This window comes from Colius striatus, chromosome 7 (assembly GCF_028858725.1).
Source record: "Colius striatus isolate bColStr4 chromosome 7, bColStr4.1.hap1, whole genome shotgun sequence".
In the NCBI taxonomy this organism is placed as follows: domain Eukaryota; kingdom Metazoa; phylum Chordata; class Aves; order Coliiformes; family Coliidae; genus Colius; species Colius striatus.
The window spans coordinates 11,086,475-11,111,151 of NC_084765.1; the positions used below are offsets into that span (position 1 = coordinate 11,086,475).

Genomic DNA, 24,677 nt, shown 5'->3' on the forward strand with positions numbered 1-24,677 from the left:
TTAAGTATAAGTGTATTACTTACTTGTAATACTTTATAGCTTCACAGGATAATGCAGTTGGGTGTGATCATATCCGAGCTCCTGGAAAATGGTTCCTCTGTTATGGTTTGTTTGGAAGATGGCTGGGATATTACCGCACAAGTAAGCTGCTTTTAAAACCTTGAAATAACCAAGTATAATGAAAAAACATCAGGTGATACTTTTTTACAAAAATGACTGTGAATTTGGTATAACATTAATACTTTTGTGGCAGCAGAGAAGAAATTAGAATACATGAATCCTTCCATTCATTTGCAATTGATACCATAAAAGAGTTCCTTAAAATTAATCTGTTTTAAATTTGTTTCAAATGCACATAGGGTTCTAAAGTTTAGGTATAAAATCTGCATTCCTGCACCTGAGCATATGTAAGAATAAAAGCTGAAACTTGCCACAACTGTATCTTTGTCAACACAGTACACTTTAAACACAGGAGAGGAGGAGAGGAATTCTTTCTTTTGCTATTGACCTTCCATGATTGAAGTTAGGAGACCACACACAGCAAGAAAACTAAAGTTGTGCCAAAATGACTGTAACACCTGCTCCAAGAACAGATTTCCACAACAGATAACTTTCTAAAACAAGCTATAAATTAGGTAAATGAAGACCCACTGCATCATTTAATGGATGCGTTGTGTCCATGTAGTTGCTTCATAGTTCAAAAAGTAAACACGGATTCTAGTAAATAAAAACTTCATGTGTAGTCAGCATCCCGGTACTAGGTAAACAAGCCTATGAAAGAATGTTAGCTATTGGAATAATTGTCAAACAGTGAAGAATCAAGAAGGGGCCATACATGGCTAGAATGGGGAGAAGTCTTTGCTGCATTTTAAAGTCTCCAGAGATGCTATCTATAAAAATGGACTGAAGCACCATAGCACGGCAACACTGCAGAAACTCCCTTAGTCACCCTCAGGACCAATCCTTTCTTTGCTGAGGTCGCCACTACTATTTTATGAATGTTTATTATCCTTTGTTAATAAAAATTACTTTATTTCAAATGTAATTTAAATGTGATAAGCATTATAATAACTTCCAGAATCTGTAGTTTTTCAGGTTTGACTTCTGCAGGTTTTGTAAAGCCTCAAATTAATTGAAGCCTTTTCATGTGAAATATTATGGTAAAATACTTGTAATTGGGTTTATATGAAGACTTTTGTTTGCTTGAACTGTGGGTAGATTATGGAATATTTATATTCATTAACTAAAGTGTTCTCCTAACTTCTGACACTCTTAACACAATGTATTCTGTCTTGTGATCTAGGTAGTATCTCTGGTGCAGTTACTCAGTGATCCCTTCTATAGGACACTTGAAGGCTTCCGAATGCTAGTGGAAAAAGAATGGCTCTCTTTTGGTCATAAATTCAGTCAACGTAGTAATCTGACTCTCAATTGTCAGGGTAGTGGATTTACACCTGTTTTCTTGCAATTCTTAGACTGTGTGCATCAGGTAAGTCAATCTCTGTCTAATTTTACTTTACAAGAAGAATTCATAAATAAGTGCTCAGATGCATCGTTTCAGATATTGTAAATAATAGTTTGAGAGAAAACTAGTAACTCCCTACTCTATGGGTTTTGTTAAAGTGGATTTTACCTCAAGAAGAGCTGGAATGGTTGCCCAGAGGAGGCTGATGTGTCCACACAAAATAGACTCGGGGGGAGTGGTTGGCTTTAAGGTCATTTGTGCGGAGGTTTCAAATGGAAGTTTTTTAAGCACAAGAATGGCTTTTGGCAGTCTAGAGTACCTTTATTCAAAAGAAGAAACTGGTTGTTAGTACAGTGACTAAACAGTTTTTAATTCCTTGTGCTTGATGTTGAGCTTTGAAGAAGATTTGTATTCAAATCGGTTGTGGAGACAAGCTGTAAACCAGGTCCTAAGCTGTTCTTATATTTCTGTATACTGCATGTTCAAAAGATGGTGAACACCAACAGTTATGTAACATAGGAAGAAGTTAATACTATTGCCCTTATTTCAGATTAATTCTAAAGCCTATCCTTTTCTTCATCGCAAACCAGTAAGTATAAGTGCTTTGCAAAATCTTTGTATATGCAAACAGAAAATAGAAGCTTGCATATGAAAGACTAATGAAGACTGTACGTCTTTCTTTTCCCACTTCTATTTTTCTCATTCGAAAAGCTGAGAAGGCACCTGGACATTATTAACCTGTACTAAATTTAAGGATGACTGTGTCTCACAGAAGGTGACCGTTAAAGCACCAGCCTTCTTACTGGAAACAGACATTCATATTGAGCTCTTGAATGAAATAGACCTTTTAAGAGAAGTCAGCAAGTAGATTTACTCTGCTATCTGAAGCAAATTCCACAGATTAAATAACTTGCTAGACCAATGTAAAACAATCTTTAGATATCCATGGGAGTCTGATAATGAATGAGCTTATAAGATGAGTAAAGACTTATGGAACAGCATGTTGCAGTAAAGAAAAATGTTGTTTGTATCCCAGCATTAATACACATTATTGCTGCCTTGCAAGTTAATAAATCATGTACTTTGAATGTGATTTGATTCGTACAGCGTTCCCCATTAGAAAACCTTAGAAGCATTTTCACATCTCCTGTTTCATCAATCTGTTTCCCAATGGCTGTGGTCCTCAGGGTAATTTTTATTTGAAAGTACTGCATTTTTCATTTAAACAAGTTAATTTGTCCAATTGTCACACTAATTCTTCCTTACAATAGCTTAAGGGTATTCCTCCTTTTCTGAAGTAGAAAAAAACAAATGTTTGGTTGCAATGGCTGCAACAGGACAGAGTAGCCGTCTCTTCCAGTAGTGAAATCCATCTGCTTGGTGTTTTGTTCAGTTCTATGTGTAAGTCATTCCATCTGGTGCTGTATTCTCTGCTGTCAATTGTCTTCTCCAAGCTGATGAACTGACTGGATAACACTGTGCATTAGCAGAATGAGGTAAAGCTACATTTGATTCAAGCAGCAATGTCATTTTGAAGCGAATCCCTCCAGCATCCCATTTTAGTATCTGTTGATGCTGTTTTGGTGCATGTGTACTAGATTTTTCTTGAAAGAATTTAACTCAAAAGTTCTGCTTCAGGTATCTACTAAATGTTCACCAACTCTTAAAATGATATGAACCAATGATTCATCACTTAGCTTAAAACCATTGGAGTCATCAGTGTACAACTGAGTCATCAACTCAACTGGACAAAATCAAGTCCAAAGTAAAACAATAAATGTGTAGTATAGCTGCAGGGACCTCAGCACCAGCTGCTTTGTTCTGTTCCTCCCTTCTCCTCTAGTGAAGATGCAGCCCTTCCAGTCTGTTAGCTAAGGGATCCATAGGAACCTGCTGGTCTTTAATGATCAAAATGATAGAAAGAGATTGGTAGAAAAGACCATCTTATTTTGATGGGCGTGGATTTAGAAGCAATTCAGCTGATCAATCTGAAGGAGGCAGTAACTTCTCATGAGGAAAGATAGGGCTGTCTAGTAGTTACAATCTTTTCAGACAGTGTTATCATCAGCTAAGAAAGGGCATGGGAACACAGCTTTACTGCATAATCAGTGAAATATAGATAATGTAGACTTGTCTGTTATTAGGAAAAATCTTTAAGCTAAATGACTTACAATCCTATTCAGAATGCAACTCTAAGTAAGTTTTCTAGAAATGGACTTATGAAGATCAGTGTTCTAATTCATGATGGCATAGTATTGATTTATCAAATTCTAACAGTGTGGTTGTAAACCTTGGTAAATTACTTTTGAAATAAAATTAATGCTTAAACTTCATAGGAATTTACTACGAAAAATAAATTTACTCAACATTGGTACTTGAATATTTCTGTTAAGTTTTATTAGTTTCTGTACTTGTCAGACACCTAAAGAATCCAATTAGATTGCAACTTGACCTTGAAGTCTAATATATTATGATCTAGTTTTGAAAATTGCCCATTAACTGGAAATAAGCATTTGGTCCCTTCAAAATAATTTTAACCATTACAGTGTCAACATACTAGGTGCGGTAAGTCATCACAGAGAGCCAGGTTGTGCATTAAATCTCATGGGTTAAAGTAAAGATACAGAGGAAACAAATAAAGCAGTGATTCCTAAATTAGAACTGCATCATCTTGAAAAAAGTCATTGTTTATGCCAATATCGCCAGGTGTCAGCTGAATTATTAATGCAAAATCATTCTTTCATAATAGCAGCATCTGGCAGATACTTTTCCTGCTTCTAAGACTGAGTTTGTGAAAGTGATGTCAGTGCAGGAAGCTTTCCTTGTTTTTCTCCTGTTATCTATTTGGTAATTTACTAAATACAATTAAAACAAAATTATTTTCTAGAACTGACTTTTTTTAAGCTCAATCAAGACCTCTGTTACACCACCCTGTGTAAGAGGAGGTGAGTGTGCTACTCCCATGGAAGATATCTCCAGTTACTGCAGTGTTTGCAGGAGTAGCCTCTTAGTGATTACTAGCACAGGACATTTTGGATACTGTATTCCTTACTTAAACTAAATAAATATTGATACATAATGGGATTACAAATCTAAAGTTTGTTAGAAAACTAAGAAAGGCTGGTGGAAGTATAAGATAAATATGTTTAGGAGATATTTAATTGGGACCATGGTGATTTGAAAAAGAATTCTAAAATACTGAGTTTCTCTAATCATAATATGATTAGAAACACCTTTTGATTTACTGAGGTTTTAAATTTTCTCATGCAGTGGAGATTAAGCATTTTAAAAGATGATGCAGTTGTAATTTGCAAAGATACGCTGTTTCTGTAGACTTATCTTGCCAGGTATGTGTTGAAGTTGTAATGTATAAAACAATACTTCTAATTTACATGTCAGCTTTTAGTATGTCACTTAAAAGCAGTGAAATAACTGAAATGGCATCAAAGAGTTATCAGAGAGAAGCCAGCTATATTGAACTGCAGTCTCGGTGGTGATGTTGTCTACAGTAATATCAATCTCTCTTTTAATTTGCTTAAATTGATAAAATAACTTTCTCCTCTGTTAGATTTCTAATTTAGCACTTCTGATGTTGGAGCTGTGTTTTATCAGGAGATTCATTTCCCTAATAGCTCAGCCATATTTAAATTTTGGGGACTGCACTGCAACCTAACAAATCATCAATAACAGTAGCTGTGACCTATCTGTGGCATCTTTCCAGTGTCCCAAGTGTGCCGAAATCAGCCACAGCCATTAAAACACGGACCATAACAGTAACTTCATTATTCACCTTTATCAAATAAGCGATTTAGATGATAGTTGTTTTCACTTAAAAAGGAAATTATATTATTATAATTTGTATTTACTTGTAGTTCCAGAAATCTCAGAAATGGGATCACTCAAAACACCTAGATCCATGACAGGATTTTAGTAACACGTTATTTTTTTTAACTCTTCAGATATATTAAAATAGTGACTGAGCTTTAAGTAGAAATTAGGACCCTGTATAAGTCATGTCAAATAGTAGAATGGAGACTTTTCTTCTTAGAATATATTAAAGAAAACTTCTCCTAACACAAGGAGAAAATGTATACTAAAGTACTTTTCTATGTTTGTATATTTGTCTAAATGCACACACATACACAGAGCTTTTAGGATTTCAGCTCAAAAGTAATTTTGGAACAGGGTTATTGTACTCAGACTATATTTAAATCTAATATATGCCAGGAAAAAAAAAATCTCTTTAAAGAGAACTAAAACATTGTTTTGCCTATGAAGTTGAAGTCTTGAATTTCAGAGAAAATTTGCTTAGCTTCATTCTTACAAAACAGTAGAGGAATGTAGTCATTTATGTCAGGGGAGAAATGGGGATAAAGTGAGTATATCAAACTGAGATATCTGAAAGTATCTTACATTTTAAATGCTTAGCCACAAGCTAATATTGAGATATGATAATTACAGTATCTCTGGCTGAAATGCTGTGTATGGGGTTATAGGTCCTTTCAAAGGATTTTCCTGTCACTATTTTATATTTAGTAGATAACTTTTCTTTGCTAAATGTATATGTTTTTTCTTCATTTAACTGGTTGGTCTGTTTTTTGGCTGGCATGTGAAAATCTCAATATAAGGAGCTTCAAGTAGTCTAATACCAGTTTCCATAAGTCCTGAAAAGCTCACATTTCTCTCTTGAGGAACCGATAAGTAGAGCTGAGAGAGATGATGAGAGATTATGGGACTGCAAAACACAGGACATGAGAAGACTGCAGAACTAAAAATATTTTACAAGTTTGACGTGAAGCTAGACAAAGCTTGGGGATTTCAGTAGTTACCAGACTTAATTCTGAAAATAAAGCACAATTAAAATTTAAAATTTACTCTTCATATAAGTTTGTGAAATTAACAATGGCATTTCTGAGAGCTATATCACATCCAGATATTTAGAATCTTTAATTTTATACCGATGTCCAGTATAAATATAATCAGTAATTAATGCTGAAATATTTTGCCATGAGTATTGAACTTCATGCACAGTTGCCTATAAATGTATTTATTGTCAACATTCACATGGGAATCGTTTTGCTGCCATTTCACATTATTATTTCTGGATTTTTTCTTTAGATTCACAACCAATACCCAACCGAGTTTGAGTTCAATCAATATTATCTGAAGTTTCTGGCTTTTCATCACATATCAAATCGATTTAAAACATTTCTTCTGGATTCAGACTACGAAAGACTAGAGCATGGTACATGTGATGTTTGTTTATTGCATGTTGATTTTGTAGTTGTTTTTATTGTTCTGGTCAATATTTGGTCTACAAAAACTTGCTTTGTTTAAGATGATTCAGTAATTGCATGATGGTGGTGTAATGAAATCCATTTCAGGAATATAAGGCAAAATGGAGATGAAGAACATGTAGAACTTTCTACATGAATGGTTCCTTGAGCCATGACACTGATGGAACTAAGAGAAAGTAGAGAAATTAATGCTGTGTCTCAGGGGTTGTTAGCAATTTATCCATGTGGTTGAATTTCCTCTACTAAATACCTTATTTCAGCAGAAACAAAGTCCTTGGGAATCCTTCAGAGAGTGCCTGAGCTTTCAGGAAGGGAAAATTTCTCTAGTATCTTACTTCTTTCTCTTGTGTTCGCTTCAGTGTTCCGCTTCTTTGATATTTTGTTTTACCTGCTCTAGGTGGACCTGCTTGAGCAAGGGCGTTGGACTTAGATGACCTTTATAGGCCCCTTCCAACTCTTTAAATTCTCTGATTCTATGAGACTATATGTCCTTCCAAAGTCATTTCAGATAGCACAAAACTATAGCTAACTTATTTACACTAGTCTGATTTGTTTTCTCTAAAATGAGTTAGCAAGTAATTTCTTCTGGTCCAGTAGGGCTGGTACCCTCTGGTAGTGGGAGCCAGAATCAGTTAGCAGGGCTTGGTGTTCTGCTCAGTCAGTATAGCTACAGGCAGAAAGGGACCTTCAATACACCCAAGTATTTCAGTAAATTTTAGAACAGGTCTAGAAATACAACATTACTGAATAGCTGCAGTTGCAAAGCACAGATGTATTTTCATCAAATACAATCCCCTGTTGTGGTGGCATTGGGTAGTAGATTTTACTATACGTTTAACCTATGAAATTCCTTTAGGCTGTGCTTTAGTATTTGTTACGTAGTATCGTGAATCTACCTTTTTGCTGCTATTATTTTCCCTAGGAACATTGTTTGAAGATAAAGGAGATAAACATGCCAAAAAAGGAATCTGTATTTGGGAATGTATTGAAAAGATGCACAAAAGGAGCCCTATTTTCTTCAATTACCTCTATGCCCCTGCTGAAATTGAGGTATGAGTTTAAAAAACCAGGTTGTTTGCTATTCTGAGTAATCCCTTAAGTATAATTTGATATCTTAATTGTTCTCAGCATTTGGCAAAGTTGACCTGCCATTTTTTAATATAAAGTGGTATGTTTTAAGCTACTCTGAAAGATCTACAGTCTCTGGCAGCCTAATTTATGTTACTGTTTTCTTTCCAAGTGGCATGTCCACCTATATTATATAGCCTGTCTTCTTTCTCTGATGGTGAAGAGTCTTGGATTTTCTGCTATGAAAAATTGAAGGATGATTGCTATGGAGTGTCTTTTGTATCTTTAACAGAAGGCAAAAAGCCTGTGAGGGCACCAACTACATATGCTGCGTTAGAGTTCTTTGTAGGCACCTGATTTAGTTGAATAAAAATGAGCAGTATATCCCCAAAATTAGTATTATTATTAGGTTTTGATGTGACTGAGCCAAGATCTTGCTGTGGAAATTATCAATCTGCAGCAGTACTCACCTAGGGCAATGTAATGTTCCTTTTGTAGTATTCTAAAAAATATCAGTAGTGTATTTGAAGTCTGAAACTCATAGACTTCCTTTCTGTCGTTATCATAAAACTTTATTTCAAATAGGCACTGAAACCAAGTGTAAATATGTCCAGCCTCAAAAAGTGGGATTATTATGTAGAAGAGATTTTGGCTACAGGTCCTTCTTATGACTGGACAATGGTAACTACAAAATGCAGTGTTTCAGAGGAAACTGACCAAACAGATGGTTCACTCTCTCAGACGAAGAGGAAAATAGTATGGCCATGTTATGATGATGTTAAAAAAATACAACCTGATGCCATCAGCAGCCTTTTAAATGTAAGTATGTGTGTTACACAGAACAGTAAGTTCTCTCATGCTCCTGACATTCATATTTACTTTTTATTTAAGTTATCGCCTTATAGATATATTGTTATTAAAATAGTTGTGATAGGTGTCAAAGCAGATGCTTAGTAAAATCAACTGGTTGATCTGGAGAAGTGATGTTGGTCTGACGCTCAATCAGACTTCCTGCAAAGCATATGTTGATCTGAACACTTTTCTAGTAGCAAGCTTCAATAGTAGTTAAGCATAGTAAATACTTACCTTGCTTTTTATAAGAATGCAGTAACTGTTATTTTAATTTGGGCAAATGTTCAATCTAGCTCCCTTGTCCCCTTTTACTCAAGTTAAAGTAGGTGTGTGGAAAATGATAAAGGCACAGATTACCAGACAGATCAGAAAATAGTCTGACATTTGTTGATTTTTAACGAGTGGCAGATACATAAAGTGAACATTTTTGTCGAGGTTTCTCACAAAAGCTTTCCATTATTACTTTTAATTTATTTGTGTTTACTAGGACCAAACTGATAAATTTTGATTCTTCAGAATTAGATGCTTGGTTTTGTCTTTTTCTTATTTGGGCTCATGTAAGCTGCTTAGGTTTCACCCTTTCTTCATTAGAAGATGAAAGAGAATCCCATTATCATGATAATTGTTGTAGTTATTCAGAATGATTTAACAACTGTTTTTTTCTTAAATGTTTGTTGGTTGATTACAATTAACTAACAGTCCTAATATTTAGATTATCAACTTAATTGTTAGCATGGGAAAATGACAAGGACGTTCTTAATTTCCTGCAGTTATTGTTTCTAGCTACATGCCTGTTCAGATACACATCACTATGTACAGGTGTGTTTATTTTGAAAACTATTTGGAGACTTTATCTTATATTAAAGATAGGATTATGAAGCCTAATATTGCAATGTTTGGAAAATTGGTATATGCTGTGGGTCCTCAAACTCTTTTGAATCAAGTATGATTTTTAGCCAAGTCCTAAGGCTGGAAGTTTCTGAATGGGCTGAAGTCCTTGAGGGCAGACTTACTTTTGCTAGAGAGTTAGCTTTATTCTGGCACATTCCTCATATTTTTTGGTTCATTCATTCCAATCATTATTGGTCAAACACAGCAACAATGTGCAGTTTTTTAAAAAAAAAGGAAGAAAAAGAATCAGTTGTAAAACTCCCCTTGACTCAAAATAAGATAGTCAGAACTTTGCAGAGCTTATAAAGGAGTAGCTTCTGAGCAGGGGTCATATTAGGGACTCTTTAGCAAAAAAACAGAGCTTACTTATCAGGTAACAAGAGGCCAGAAGTATATCAGGAATATAACAGTAATGTTCTTCTCCATTTCTTCCTGGGGTAGATGCCAAACCATCTATATCCACAACTGTGAGAAACTGCCACATAACAGGGAAATTAGCCATATTCTATTCTAAAGATATGTGGGTCAGGTTTTATAGAGTTTAAATGTTATTTGTGAATTAGATTATAGTAATAAAAGATAGCAATGGAGAGGAACATTTGGAAAACTTTTAAGAGGTTGTATAAAGGTTACAAAAATATTCCTCTAAGTTTAAAAAGCAAAGTGAACTTTCTTTTAAAACAAGTTGTTAATTTAAGGCTATTGCCAATGTAGGAGAAAGACCTTTCTTTAGTCGTAAATCCATTGAGAATGTGTTGGTGTCCAAAGAATATATAAACTGTGATCATGGTGAATTACTAGTGAAGATTGATTCTCCCTTGGTTTATGATGATGAGCCTAAATTTGTTTGTTCCAAATATATTTTTCAATTGAAAACTAGAGTCCCCTTCAGAATGTACAGCTGAAACAGAGAAATTATTGAGTGTCCTAATTCAGAATTTTCCTTGGTATAATGTAGTGCTCTTCTATTAACAGTGAAAGGTGTCATTTTTTAGCAGTACACATTTTAATGTGTTTTGGGCACGTAACATAAAATCCATATGTTTATGAGTGTTAGGAAGGTAACTTATCAGCACAGTTCATTCATTTAGTCATAAATGAAGCTTTTTAAAGATCACAGATGATAAATACAGAAGCATAGATTTCTGCAGAAAGCTTCTGAGTTCCCTCTACCACATTAGAGGCAGCCAACAAATATGAGCTAGATTGTTCAAATCTTAAATTCTGAGAAGGCTACTTTGGAGACATTAATGCTCCAAAGCAAAACTGAACAGAGGTATTTTCTTTTAAGACCATTTTCTGAGGGCCTTTCTGCATGATAGAAATCAGAAACAAGGTACTTATAGTAAAAGTAGCCACCCATGCTTTTATTTTAAATATGATTGTGAAACAGCACACCTATGCCTCTACTTTCTCTTTCAGGGATTAGTTGCAAATAGCTTTAAAATAATTTCTTCATTTAAAAAAGGTAGATTTCTAGAAAAACACTCAGAACTCCCTTTCCTTGCTTGTAACGTTCCGTAATACCAGTGTAGCACATCCAAGAGTTGTGCCTTCAGTACAGTCTGATGTTGTGGGTTGAGTCTTTCTTTCCTGTAAAGAGTGGCTCTTTGAATGATCCTTTTTCATGAGTATGTTGTGATATATTTTAAATGCAAGAACTTGCTTGAGTGATGTTCACGAAAGAAAGTGCAAAGTCCTGCACCCTACCTCTTGTAGCAATGACAGCTAGTAGTATCCTGGGTTAGATTAGGATTGTTGCCTGCAGATTGAGGGAGTTGATTCTTTCCCTTTATTCAGCCCTCCTGTGACCAAACCTGGAGTACCATGCCCAGTTCTGAGCTTCCAGGTACAAGACAGAGATGAAGCTACTGGAGAGGGTCCAGCAAATGGCCATGAAGATGATTAAGGGTCTGGAACATGTCTCACATGAGGAGAGGAGGACAGAGCTGCAGCTGTTTAGCCTGAACAGAGAAGACTTAGAGGAGAATCTTACCAATGTATATTGGTAGATATCTGAAGAGAAAGTGTAGAGAAGATGGAGCCAAACTCTTTTCGGTGGTGCCCTGTTGACAGGACCAGAGGCAATAGGCACAAACTAAAACAGAGGTTCTATCTGAACACGAGAACACAGTTCATCAGTGTGAAGGTGATTGAGCACTGACACAGGTGGCCTAGAGAGGCCATGGAGTCTCCATCCTTGGAGATACTTAAAAGCCATCTGGGTACAGCCCTAGGCACTTGGTTCAAGGTGGCTTTACTTCAGCAGGTGGGTTGGAACAGATGATCTCCAGATGTCACTTCCAACCTCAGCCGTTCTGTGCTACATGCCTGGTTGCTGGTTGTATTAGAGCTGGTAAGCTACCTGTATTTCAATGAAAATGCTAGTCAGATCCTTGAGGGCAGACACATCTTCTGTGTTTCCCACTAATTTGCTAATGTTCTTAGAAAGATATTCCATGCCCATATTTCATCGGGAGTGACTCAGATTCTGGTACTTTTAAGAAGTGTGAGAGATGAACCTATGTGTCCTATTCTGACAAACAAACAGTTACAGTTACATCACTTAACATTAGATGATGATTGCTCACAGAGAGGTTGTCAAACTGAAAGATGCCACTTCAGGAAGCCAGATTCAGATATATGTTGTAAAGACCTAAAGGAATCAGAGAATAACCGATGAAACAATAAAAACAGCACTTCAGATTGTGAACTGTTCTGTAACTTCCACCTTTGTGCATAAAGGCTGATTCGTCAAAGTGGACACTGAACCAAAAACTTTATCCAATGAACAACTTGTTGCACACACAAGTCTGAACACTTGACAGAGGCAGCAGTTTAATCGCTGGATACACATCCGTTTTTTACATATACATGTTTTCATTTGTATTTGAAATCTCAGAAACCTTCTAGCCCAAGTGTTGAAGAGAAAATACTGACAAGATAGACTTCCAAAACAGGGTACTCTGTTACAGAAGAAATGGTTCACTAGTGTAAGACTTTGTCCAGATTGTTCCGTGTGTGCACGACCACAGTGCATACAAAGGAGGTGATCAGTCTGCACAGTTCTGGAATGTCTGCAGAGTTAGCTCCCGTCTGTACCATCCAAATATTACAAAGCAGATTACTTAGTGGATACATCCTTTGAAAGGCACTTCCTTTTCAGGAAGTGGGTATTCATACAATTCTGTTTGTTATAACCTTTCTTTTTTGTACATTTCAAGGAGATGAACCAGAAAGATAAATTTAAGGCAACACAGTTATTCATAGTCTGTTCCACACATGGAAGGAAAAAAATCTCACATTTTCAGTAAAATTTAAAACTCAAGGGGCAAGATTAAATCTTACTGATTTATTGTCATTTAAGTTTTTTACATGGAGTTTATTAAAGAAGAATTTATTCCTAACTTTTCAAGTTCTGTGTAGGAGATTGTTGAAAGTTTTTCAGTTTAAATTCTTGACACTACTCATTGTGGAGCCAAAAGAGAAGGAATGTAACCCGGTTGCTAAGTAACAAGTTTCAGTGACTTCCAGATTTTGCAGAGAAAGACTCGTACTCAGAAGTCAAAACTGGGGCAGAAAGAGAAAGATCAGATTAAAACCTGAGTAACATTCAGCACTGAAGAGCTTGTATCCTTTTGCAGCAAGTTGGAAAGCCTTTTACATGAAAAGTCTGTGGTAAATTGATTCAGTCGTACGTATTCCATCAGTATTCCATCGGTGAATTGATTCAGTCAAACATATTCCATCAGGAAGCACTTTACACTCAAAACTTTGAAAGTGGGACAAATAATCTAGAGAAGCCTTTAGTCTGGCTTTTGTTCACCATTCCTTATTTAAGTATCTACCTGTGAAGATACTCTAAACAAAACTATTCAGGTTTTATTTCTTGGCAAGAAGAAAGTTCCACAATATTTAATGTTTATGTGGCTTTTAACTGCCTTCAGTATTTAAAATTTCTGGTTTGATTCCAGCTGTGAAGCCAGATTTCTTGTATTTAGTTTTACGTTTTAATTTTGCCATTTTCCTTTAGCAAGGAAGGGGGTTTAGAAATATTTTGTTCCTGTTTACACTATCAAATACTGGCTTTTTTATTTTAACTTCAGAGTTTAAAATTTAGGGGTTAATTTCCTGGTCTAAATGTTTTCTTACTTTAAAATATGGTAATTTTCTCTAGGTCTTTCAATTGATTTCCTGAAGAAATTGTCATTCTAAAAAACCAATAGGAGTTAGAGAACATTATGTAGTCTACTTTAATAATTTGGTTGAAGTAAATTTACTTCAGAGTAAATAAAGTCAGAAACTTATTGTCCCTACTTGAAAAATAACTGTCTTGGGGTTTAGTTGCTTTTACAGAGCATGGGAGTTCTCTGTCCTGTGGCAATTTCTTGTTCCAGCATCAATTCTTAATTGGATTTGTAAAATTGATTTTTAAAATTTGATGTCATTCAGACTCTGATTTCCTAACAATGTAGTTGTCGAAAGTAAACACACAGAAAGGAAGCATGTCAATTAATACAGACCACACATCAAAGCAATGACAAATGTATTGATGAGTATCCACAAGTAAGCGTAAACTAATGAAATTGCCTCTTTTTACTTAACTTTGTATGAACTGTCTTATTAACAGGAAGTATCCCTAACTGGAGTTTATCAACATAGGTCATATTCCCAAGTTCCACAACAAGAACATGTTGTTACAGTTTGGCATCCAAACGGAATAAATCTTTCTGTTTCATTTCCTTCTTTTATTACAGCTTTGTATCATGTTTTATAAACGAGTGTAAATGTTAATATTGGCCATGTACAACGTTGGTATCATAGCACAGAATTTGTTCTTTGCAAATGGTTGGGTTTTTTTTGTAAAACATAGCCTATTCTTTTCATTGTTGTATTTCTAGTGTGGCAATTGGTGTTGAATTTTGTGTGTTCAGGAGACTTGGCAGAGAAATGAAAGCATAATGGCTCCCCCAGCCTGTGATGTGCACGAGGAGCGATGTGGCTGATGCTGTACTTGGTTGTCTTTGATTCCTGAGTCTGGTTGATTTCAGTTTATAGCTGGTTGACAAGTACTTTACTGGGTAACATGGGCTAAAAGTTCTCTGTGTAAATACATTGACTAGAAAATGATAATATAAAAATAATTACCAGGAAATGATCAGGTAAAAGTGCTTATCCTTAAGGAATCCTTCTTATTTGTTTCAGGAAATTGAAAGGTTGGAAAGTAAATTAAATCAGAGCCCAGAAAGGTGGCAGCTTTTGTGGGAAAGGGTCAAAATTAATCTAAAGGATGATACGAGACAAGACAATGTAAGTAATAAAAGAGCAGTAATTTGATTCCTGCTATATACGCTACCCAGGGCACTGACAAAATCACTGTATTTCTTGGAGTAAAATACTGCTTTTGAAAACTTGAACATGTTGTTCTAACCCATGATACTGGCTCTGTATTTCTGCATGTAGAAAAATATGTTTATACATGTGCTGTTTGTCTGATTGCTTTTCCAGAATAGATTAAGGTGTACAGATAGAATGAGCATGAACATTTTAGTAATACACAAATATATGACTTGATAGATATATGTAAAAGATTCTTGGAAGTAAAAAAAAAAAAATTAAAAATCAATTCCTGAAAGTAGCAGTAAGGACATCACTGAGTTTCAGAGATGAGTAAAGATATTTCCATGTCTAAATGGAATTTTTTAGTTGTACATTCTAGTAAAGGTAGGAAGTGTTCATGCTCATATTTCCAATTCTTGACTGCAGTAAAAAGAATATCTGACAGTCAAAGGCTGCCCCTATACTATTTACGTGCACTAGGAAGAATGTTGGGTGCTGCTTTTTGTGAGCTTTACTGATAAACTTGGCAAAGTGAGTTAGCAGCTCAAGGCTGTGCCCTAACATTTTAGCTTCATGTGCTTGTTCAAATTTACCAGCTTCTTTGCAATGGTTAGTCCACAGCACTGCTTTGTTATATGCATTGTGCTGTCAGTAAAGCAATATACTTTTATGTTTCTCAGAGTTATTCCAATTCACTTTATACCTTAGACAAACTCAAGACTTTTTATTGAGGATTTTTAATTGAATTGGAAGCAGAAAAAAAATACAAGTAAGGATTCCCAGATAATGCAGTAGCTAAGGGTCAACCACAAAGAACTCTAGGATTCTGTCATTTAAATTAAGACCAAATTCAGGATCCTTCTTGTTCCAGGTTATTGAGATTCTGATAAAATGCTTTAGATCTATAAAGCAGCTCTTGGAAACTGCAGCCCTTTTCTTTCTAGCCCTCCCTACCCTTTCCTTCCTTCTCTGTGAAATTAGGGAAATATATTGTAAGGAAACATTGTTCAAGATTAGGTCAGTAGAATATACAAGGCTTTTCTGAAGTAATGATTTCTCACACCAGGTGAAACCCTTCTGCTTAAGAAGGGCATTGAATTGCCTTTCCTCTGAATTCTTTTCTGAGGCAGCACTGACTTGTATTACGAAGATTTTTTTGGCCTCATAATAATTCACAACTTACATGTTGTACCATGTATTATGAGTAAAATGTTGACACGATCTCACAATGCGAGAGACGTTGCATTACCATTTCTCTCTTATTTTCATCATTTTTAGCTCCGGAGACATCCTTCTGGCACCTCAGGGATGATGTCAGCTAATCTACATTCCTATCAAAAGAGGTCTTTGTTGGAAGTACCTGACAGTGGGCTGAGTGAGGAACAGAGTGCAAATATCTCTCCTTCTAATGGAGTAGAGAGAAGAAACACTACGCTGTACAATCATTTCACATCAAAGAATGATGAAAATAGGTAAACTGAATAATCAGTTCTATTAGAATGGTACTTGTATTAGTCTGGTACAAGCGTCTGCTGTAGGGAGAAAAATCATATGCACAGAATATTCCACAACTACTTTTAATTACATGTAGTTGATGGATGGGCCTCTCTCTCCTAGCAGTAACTTTCAGTCTTTCCCTTTAAATGCACAATTTTAGCTACCTGTGTAATGCATCCAGAGTACTGAAACTGTTTATCCGTGTAACGCAGTTATCAATGACTAAACTGTTCTTTTAAACCTGATTTGTTTTACTTCTGTGAAAGAAGTGTTTGAATATATATGTAGCCATACATTATGTATCACTAGTGTTCACATTATGGAACCACTTGCCATTTGTATTTTCTGTACCTTTCAGATCTTTCGAAGGTACGCTATACAAAAGAGGAGCTTTACTAAAAGGTTGGAAACCGCGCTGGTTTGTGCTGGATGTGACAAAACATCAGGTAAAACCTTTTCAGAGAATGGATTTTTTAATGACTAGTTTCCTGCTTTTTTATTCACTGGGTTTGTATAGATTGATTTTACAAATAATATTGAGTATTTTCAAAGGTGCTATGTGTGTTATATGATTGTAGACCATATGTCTATGTTGGTCTTGTGCATTCTGTAACTGATAGAGCCTTCTGAATGGACAGAGGGGTGTTAGTATTTTGATTTTTTTTAAAGGAGTGGTAACTGTTTAACATATAATGATGAAAGACTTCTTGAACTGGAAGTCATATGTTGTTGTTTAGACCTAAACATTTTTTTCCTGCTTCATACATCAGAAAAAAAAAGTCATGTGGTGCCTAAGGACATTTTCTGGGCATTGTGGTGCACAGAGAATACAGGGAATTCTTGAAAGCACTGCTAATTCTAGAATGTCATTAAGCAATTGAGTGATGAGCGTAATTTGCCCTTTAAATATGACCTCTTTAGTTTCCAAAAGAACTAAAAAAACTCTTTCTAAAGTAGAGAGTAAAAAACTTAGAAAGTATTTCCTAGAGTGCAATTGGAATATAGAGAGCTAATACAGTAATTGATAGCAAGTTTAATTCAAGCATTCATGTTGAAACTGTAGTAGTTATTATATACTCAGTGTGTATTTCACACAGCCTCTTTGTTCCTCAAGCACTTTGCTATGAACATTTTTCTTTGCAAATGAAAGGGCATTATACACTCTGGAAAATGATAATCTGAATTGCTTCAGCAGAAAAATCCATTTCTCTCACTTGACGTTTTAGTGGTTTTCTGTAACCTGTATTTTAAGAAGCTGACCTGGAGTCTATGAAAGTATTTTTAAGTATAGAGTACAGGATCACAGATCACTCTGAAATTAGTTTGAATTTTGTACGTTACTTTAAATGAGTTAAAACTTCACCTTAAATCTTCATTTCTAAAAGTCCTGAAAAGCAAAATTGCTGATCGAACAAGAATTTCATCTCCCATATATAGGTGTGTTTTAGATTAATCATAGTGATGTCAATCTAGTAGCAAAATTATTCATAAATATTCTGACAAATCATTATACAGCAAGGAGCACTAAAAACACAGATCTGCTTCTCTAAACATTGTAGCCAATTTACGATGTGCACCAGAATTCTGCAGTGGAAATTTGTAGTCTCAAGTACTTTAAATAATGTTGGGTCATCAGGCAGTAATTTTCATTGAGCCAAATATGAGGTTGTAACCTCCAAGACTCATGTATGCTTTTGTCTAAAAATACTAATTTATTGTAAACAATACACTTAAGAATAGGTAATATAGATAGACAGCCATCTTTCAGAATGCTAGTTGAGGATTTCTAGATTAGCAGGGTAAAATACCCATAAATGTACTAATTATAATTATTGTTCCTGATGTACTGGAGAAAGGTTTCATTTTTGCAGAAGAAAGGAATACTTTTATATTTGCTGTATAAGCAAATATCCTCCTGAGTGTCACGGATGTAGGAGTAATAAAGGTCAATTGTGGTTGGAATTCTGTTGCTTGACCTTTGATATATAGGTTTGCTTTACTATTTTGCATTGATTTATGGATTTTAATTTTTTTTTAAGCAAGTATCAGATTTTCTCTTCCGGAATTTGTTTGTATCTTGAAACTCAGTTTACAGAGTGGTTAGCATTGGTATCAAATTATCTTCGCAAAGGGTGAGGCGGGGGGGAAAGCTTCATTTACCCACTAAATGCAGTGTGGGAAAATTGGAGTTCTCTGTGTAGTTTATCATTATCTACAATTATACTTAAATTTTTGCTGATCATTTGAAATTCTTGAAATATAGAGAATAAGTGTTATGTTAACTCCTTGATGAAGAGAAGCTTTTGTGTTAGTTTCAGCATAATAAACAGTGAAGAAATTATTTCTGTTAGAAAGATTGATAAGGAGTGCTGAATCTTGAAGATCAGGTTCTGCTTTCAACCTTCACACATCCTCTGCCCAGCAGCAGTGCGTGACTATTTGCAGTTTCTCTGCTCTGAATCTCTGGTGACAAAATGGATCTCCTCCAACTCCACGTCTACACAAGAGCAGATGATGGAGATTTTGCTATTACCCAGAGATGTCAAATAGAGGACTGGCCATTTAAGGGCTATCACCAATCCCACCATTTTCTATATAGCAAACCTATGGTTTCTGTCAGCTGTGTCCCATGTCTGATGTCCTCAGGTCCTAATAATACCACTCCATGACCCCAAGTTATATCCAGGGAAAGGATGAAGTGAAAGAGACATCTAAATAGTGTATTTGGACTTTTTTTTCTCTTGTGGTTTAGCTGCGATACTATGATTCTGGTGAGGATACGAGCTGTAAGGGACACATAGACCTTGCAGAAGTAGAAACTGTGATTCCTGCATCTCCAACAATTGGAGCCCCAAAACATGCAAGCGAGAAGGCGTTTTTTGATGTAAGTATATCTGGTCCTTATTTGATCTTTATGTGGAATTCTCTTTTCTTAGTGTGTTGACCTACTGGTTAACTGTGGAAGGTATGTGCTAGGAAGGAGCTGTCACGCAAACTCAGGACAAAAGATTTTAAACAGCTAGCACCTGGGCCTCACTTTGAACAGCAGAAGTTCAAAAAATGTTACATTCAGACCCAATTAGTGCATTCAGAATTACAGTTTAAAGTTTGCAGGTTTCTTTCTCTGTTTTGTGTGTTGACTTGTTTTTCTTCATGTTCTTATTTTTCCTTTGCAGTTGAAGACAAATAAACGCGTGTATAATTTTTGTGCCCAAGATGCACAGAGTGCTCAACAATGGATGGATAGGATCCAGAGTTGCATTTCAGATGCTTAGAGAGGAAAAAGTTGCCATAATAAAGACATCTTTAAAGCACCTCTTCCTGTGAGAAGCTAAGTTCTGAAATGTTACTAACAGACAACCAACCTTCCTTACATTTCAGTCATGAAAGTTCATCATATGCTAAAGTTCCTTTTCTGTTTAATGCCTATAACCACTGTAACTGCTTTTCTTTTTTTTCAGCAGGGGAGACTTTGAAAAATAATAATCCATTTATCCTGAATTTCCAGTTTCTTCAGTACAATTCCTAACTATAAAGTGGGCTGTATTTGCACTATCACCTAGTCCTGGTTTTCTCATTTCAGAGCAGAACAGTTCTGCAAAATAGGAAACCTGTCCCAATGAAACTGTAGAAATTTTCCCTCCAACAAGAGACATATCTTCATTTTATTTATATTTTTAAGCAGTATGTTCTTATTTCCAGGTTAATCATGAATAAGAGGGAAAATGTCTACAATTCATAAAAATTCATAATTTAAGCTTGTGAGTCCAGTGACATATATATCAGATTGCCAGTGTTTATAGATAGTTGGTAGTTTTAATGACCAAGACGTGAAGTTGCCCAATACCAGACTTTCAAGTGTCTTCTCATCGTGCAGGTCATTCTCTAATCTTGTGCTCTACTAAGTGCTTCTGCAGTGTTGTGATGGAATTCCCAATTCTAGGGATTATCTGAAGATCACAGCACTTTTATTTGAGATTCTGTTTGCGATTACAATGGGATCAAGGAATGAAAACTGGCCAACACTGTCCAGGTGAAACAGAAAACAACAAACTAGGAATTCAGTAGTAGAAAGATCTCTTATGTGTGAGTTGTATATGTTAATTTATATGCCGTTCTGCTCACTGTAAAATAAAAAAATAACAAACAAAATGCACTAAACAATGAAGCAAGCACTTGCACTGAAATCTTTAAAATGCAACATTTTGCAGGCCAGAGCTAAGTTATTTATAGCAGAACATTACTAGCTACTTAACAACAATTACAGATACTAAATATGTACATAATCAGGTTTGATGTGTTGTGACTTGATACTTTTTAAACGTTTTTTGCACATGAATTGGAAGACTGTTTATAGATTTTTACATTTGATAAAATTGTGTTTGTTCAGCTTAAAATCCTGGCAAAACATTTTTAATGGCCCCAAATTAGTAGAAATTTTACAGTCTACAGATAGTGATGACATTGAGTAGAATGCATAGGTAATTAAGCCATTGTTTTTATTTTGAAATGTTAATATGGTAAATAGCACACTAATATTGAAAGAGGTTTGTATATATGATTCACTATTTTCTCATTTTTCCAGACGTTCTGCTTGTAATTTAATGTCAGCCTAACCAAACTGACTGTACTTATAAGGGTTTTTTTCAGTTATTAAATTGTTTGTGGTTTTTTTATAACTAATGTATTTTGTCAGAAAGGAACATAAATTTCTCACCACACACAATAGGAAATGCAGCTGTTTTTAATGCCTTTGCAATTTCAAAACAAAAATATGAAGGATTTTTCTAGCATTTTTGAATTGATGAATTTCCACCTGTGACAATGATGTTTGCACATTTGTATTTTTCTTTGTATATGAAGTACTTTTATATGTACTTTGTAAAATACTGATCCTGTTGTTAGGTTAAATGAAAATATACATACCACTGCTTATTTTGTAACTAGTTAATTTTAATTCTTGTATGTTATGTGATCTGTGTATGCTAACCATCTTGTAATAAACACACTTCTTACGGAAAAGTAAAACCTTTCCTTTTACTGCAAAAGAGAAAAAAGCAAGACCCACATGTTGAAATATCTCCACAGGCACAAGACAAATCCTTATTTACTCTGTATTAAGAATAGTAGGTGTATTAAAAACTATGTGGTCTTTTGTATACTTGTAAATATTCTCAACATAAAAGTTGCACTTGAGCATCGTTAACTCAGACACTTGTCAACAGTAACACTAAAGACTAAAGAAACCAGAATTTAAAGCAAAGTTATCATTCTAACAAGTCTCAATGTATAGCCTTTTTACTAAAAGGCTAAATACATGTAATGTTCATATTAAGTCATTGAATAATGATATTAAACACTGTTTTTTTAAAAAACACAACTATATGGTATCACAAATCAACTGCATACTTTCACCCTGGAACATATTTTGCTCATTTATATCACCTTATGCAAAAAATTACCTAGTTCATAATAAAATGTAAAAAATGGCAAGGTCTTACATGAGAATGTCCATCTAAATTGAATTACTGAGTGTAGCATGGGATAGCAGAGGAATGGAAAGGGAATGTGTGATGGAGGTAGGGGACCTGTGACAATTCTTGGATGCTGTGGTGCTTAGATGATAAGGTTCGCATATTGAGCTTGGCATGGATGCTAATGTTGCCTTAAATGTTGATCTCAATTTTTAGTGTCTGTATTGATGGAAAATGGACTTGAGCAACTTAACTTTCAAATATCCAAATAAAAGCTGAAATGAGACATGACATTTGTGGTGTTTATATAAGAAACATGCAAAGGAATGGTAGGCATAGGCTTTTGGTATGAAGACGAAGTTTGCAGTGTCGCTGAGGGTCTCTTCTATGCAAAATGAACTTTCAAACAGAGGCTTAGAGAAAACTTGGAGAAGTTAGCATAACATAAGCTACAGGGTTTGTCTGTGTGTTTGAATTGTGACAGCAGAAGGAGGGCATTAGGAATGGAGAATTTGCTTGGGAAAAATTCTGTGCGCAAAGGGATCCATCTTCATATCCTGTGAATATTTTCCAGAAAAAGGAACCCATCAAGGAGCTGGGGGTGAAGAAAACATCTCTGGTGTGTCCTACCACAATTTTCATACGATGTATCTTAACATTCCTACTGTAGAAAAGAGAATTATCTGGAGCTTTACATAAGGGAAGATTATGTGCCCTTCTCTGTTCTGAGTAACAAAATGCCTGCATAATAGGGGACAGGATGAGCTGAGTTTAAGTTTTGAAGTTACTGCTGATATGTTATATTAGTAATGTCTCTTTCCTATCTGGCACACAAGTATATAATATAAAAGTCTTTATTTTGATGAACTTAAGAGTTACTGTACTAAATAATAAAATACTTAACATGCCACATGTGTGGGTCACTGGTTATGTAATAATACACAAACAAGCTAACAGACTCGGGAACAAATGTTCAAAATGTATCACATCCCACACACATTATTTGTATCTGATGTTTTGTGAATTGCAGACGTAACAAAAATGTCCAAAATCTTGTCCAAATACTGTCATTTTTACCTTTTCATCCTCTAATATTCTTGGAATATGTCAAAGTGGCTGCATCACATTTCTGGTTTTTCATATTTGTGATCATCCAAATGTTTTGTCTGTTCATGATTATCCTGTGGTTGCTTTGGGGGTCAGAAAACTGAGATGAATCTACCAGTTCCACAGTTATGCTAAAGTTCATGCTGAATATCACTGTCACACCTACTTTATGGGGTTTTGTCTGTATTTGATCGATTTCCTCCTAAATTTTGGCTACTGTGCAAGCCAAGGGCAGGATTAGCATCCACATTCTTATTTAGGAAATTACTGTCCTGGAGTTCTTTTACGTATAACTTTTTCTTCATTGACTTTCAAATAAGGATGCTGCAACTTCACTGTTGTTTCCTCTCTTTACTTATTAGTCCAGCTAGCCTCTCAAAGGAATTAATTACTAACATAAGTATTGCTGATAAGAATTAGTTTTGTGTTTCTTTTAGCATAATACAAAATCTCCCAAGACTAATTTTACCTCTATTTTTCTGCTGTAGACTTTTCCAGTCTAAGCTGTTAGGAGTTTTCACTCAGACTCTTCAGTTCTTTATCTTGAATTGACTATTCTTTAAGATTATAAGACCAAATCAATTAAGTGCAATCAACTGTGGCTACCATCTTTGTCTGCAGTCATACTCCAGTAATTAAAACTCAGGTACTAACTTTGCTCTTTAGCACTGACAGATACGGAAGTTTCTCCTTCAGTCAAGAGCTGAAGGGACTGAACACTGATGTCATTTCTGGTTTAGCAAGCAACTATGAAATAAACACGGCTTTTAATGAGTTGGGATTGTCAAAATGCTCACTTGAGTGATTCCTGAGAAGACAGTCTTAAACAGTGATATGTGGTTTTGTATGTGGACTCTATATGTTACTCCTAGCTCAAAACTGAATCTCGGAGTAAAAGGTAAAAACTGCATTTTAAAGGCAGGCTCTCCAACATAATTTGTTTATATCTTGATCCCTGTGCAAACCCTAAAATCCAGGGGATGTGCTACTGGCAGATGAATTATAATTCCAGACTGCTAATCGTAGCTAGCCAAAATACTGCCTTATTTATATTTTTCACAGTGGCCTAACCTGTTCTAATCTAATCTCAGCTTCTCTAAAATATTGCTTGTTGTCAACATCCAATGGGAAATTACATTTTGTCCAGTTTCACGTTGCATCATGTAATTCAAGGTTCTTCCTTTCTCTTCAAATTTTGCTTATATATCAGAATTTGTGCATTTACAAATAGGAAAGGTTGCTTGATTGTGGCAAGTTTAATGCTGCTGTTTTCCATTGCCCATTCTTTGGCAAAGATGTTTTGTTTGTGATGACTTATTTATTCATGCATATTGACAAAATATCAATGTATACATTTTTGCTTAATGAATTTCTCTCTCTGTTCAACTCGATAAGGATTCTTATATGATCAGTCTGTCACCAAACAGGATGTCTGGAACTTGTAGTGTCCCTTTGTGTTAGAAGTCTCCATTAGTTGTCCAGAATTTATGTTAGGTACCTCATCCTTGTAATGGGATGGACAAATGATGGTCAAATGAGACAGCTTTGAATTAAACACTCAGCAAGAGCATTTTGTGCAAGTGCTTTCTCAATAAGGAGAAATTATAAGGTAGCTCAAGAAATGAGCATCATGTTGACAGCACTGAGAGCTTTGCTGAATTGCACTGGCTGTGAACCATCTTCATT

At 35.3% G+C, this 24,677-nt stretch overlaps 1 protein-coding gene across 6 annotated transcripts in view; it reads left to right on the top strand.

Moving 5' to 3' along the window:
• SBF2 (SET binding factor 2) overlaps positions 1-22,175 on the top strand; it is a 241,978-nt gene extending 219,803 nt beyond the window's left edge. For all 6 annotated transcript variants that reach the window (XM_061999218.1, XM_061999221.1, XM_061999222.1 and 3 more), the window contains 10 exons: positions 40-141; positions 1,304-1,489; positions 6,584-6,710; positions 7,685-7,812; positions 8,416-8,649; positions 14,779-14,883; positions 16,192-16,385; positions 16,769-16,856; positions 19,163-19,294; positions 19,587-22,175. In XM_061999218.1, coding sequence (XP_061855202.1) covers positions 40-141; positions 1,304-1,489; positions 6,584-6,710; positions 7,685-7,812; positions 8,416-8,649; positions 14,779-14,883; positions 16,192-16,385; positions 16,769-16,856; positions 19,163-19,294; positions 19,587-19,685 — 1,395 coding nt within the window. In that variant the 3' untranslated portion in view covers positions 19,686-22,175. The remainder of the gene's footprint in view (positions 1-39; positions 142-1,303; positions 1,490-6,583; positions 6,711-7,684; positions 7,813-8,415; positions 8,650-14,778; positions 14,884-16,191; positions 16,386-16,768; positions 16,857-19,162; positions 19,295-19,586) is intronic.
• Positions 22,176-24,677: the final 2,502 nt, after the last annotated feature.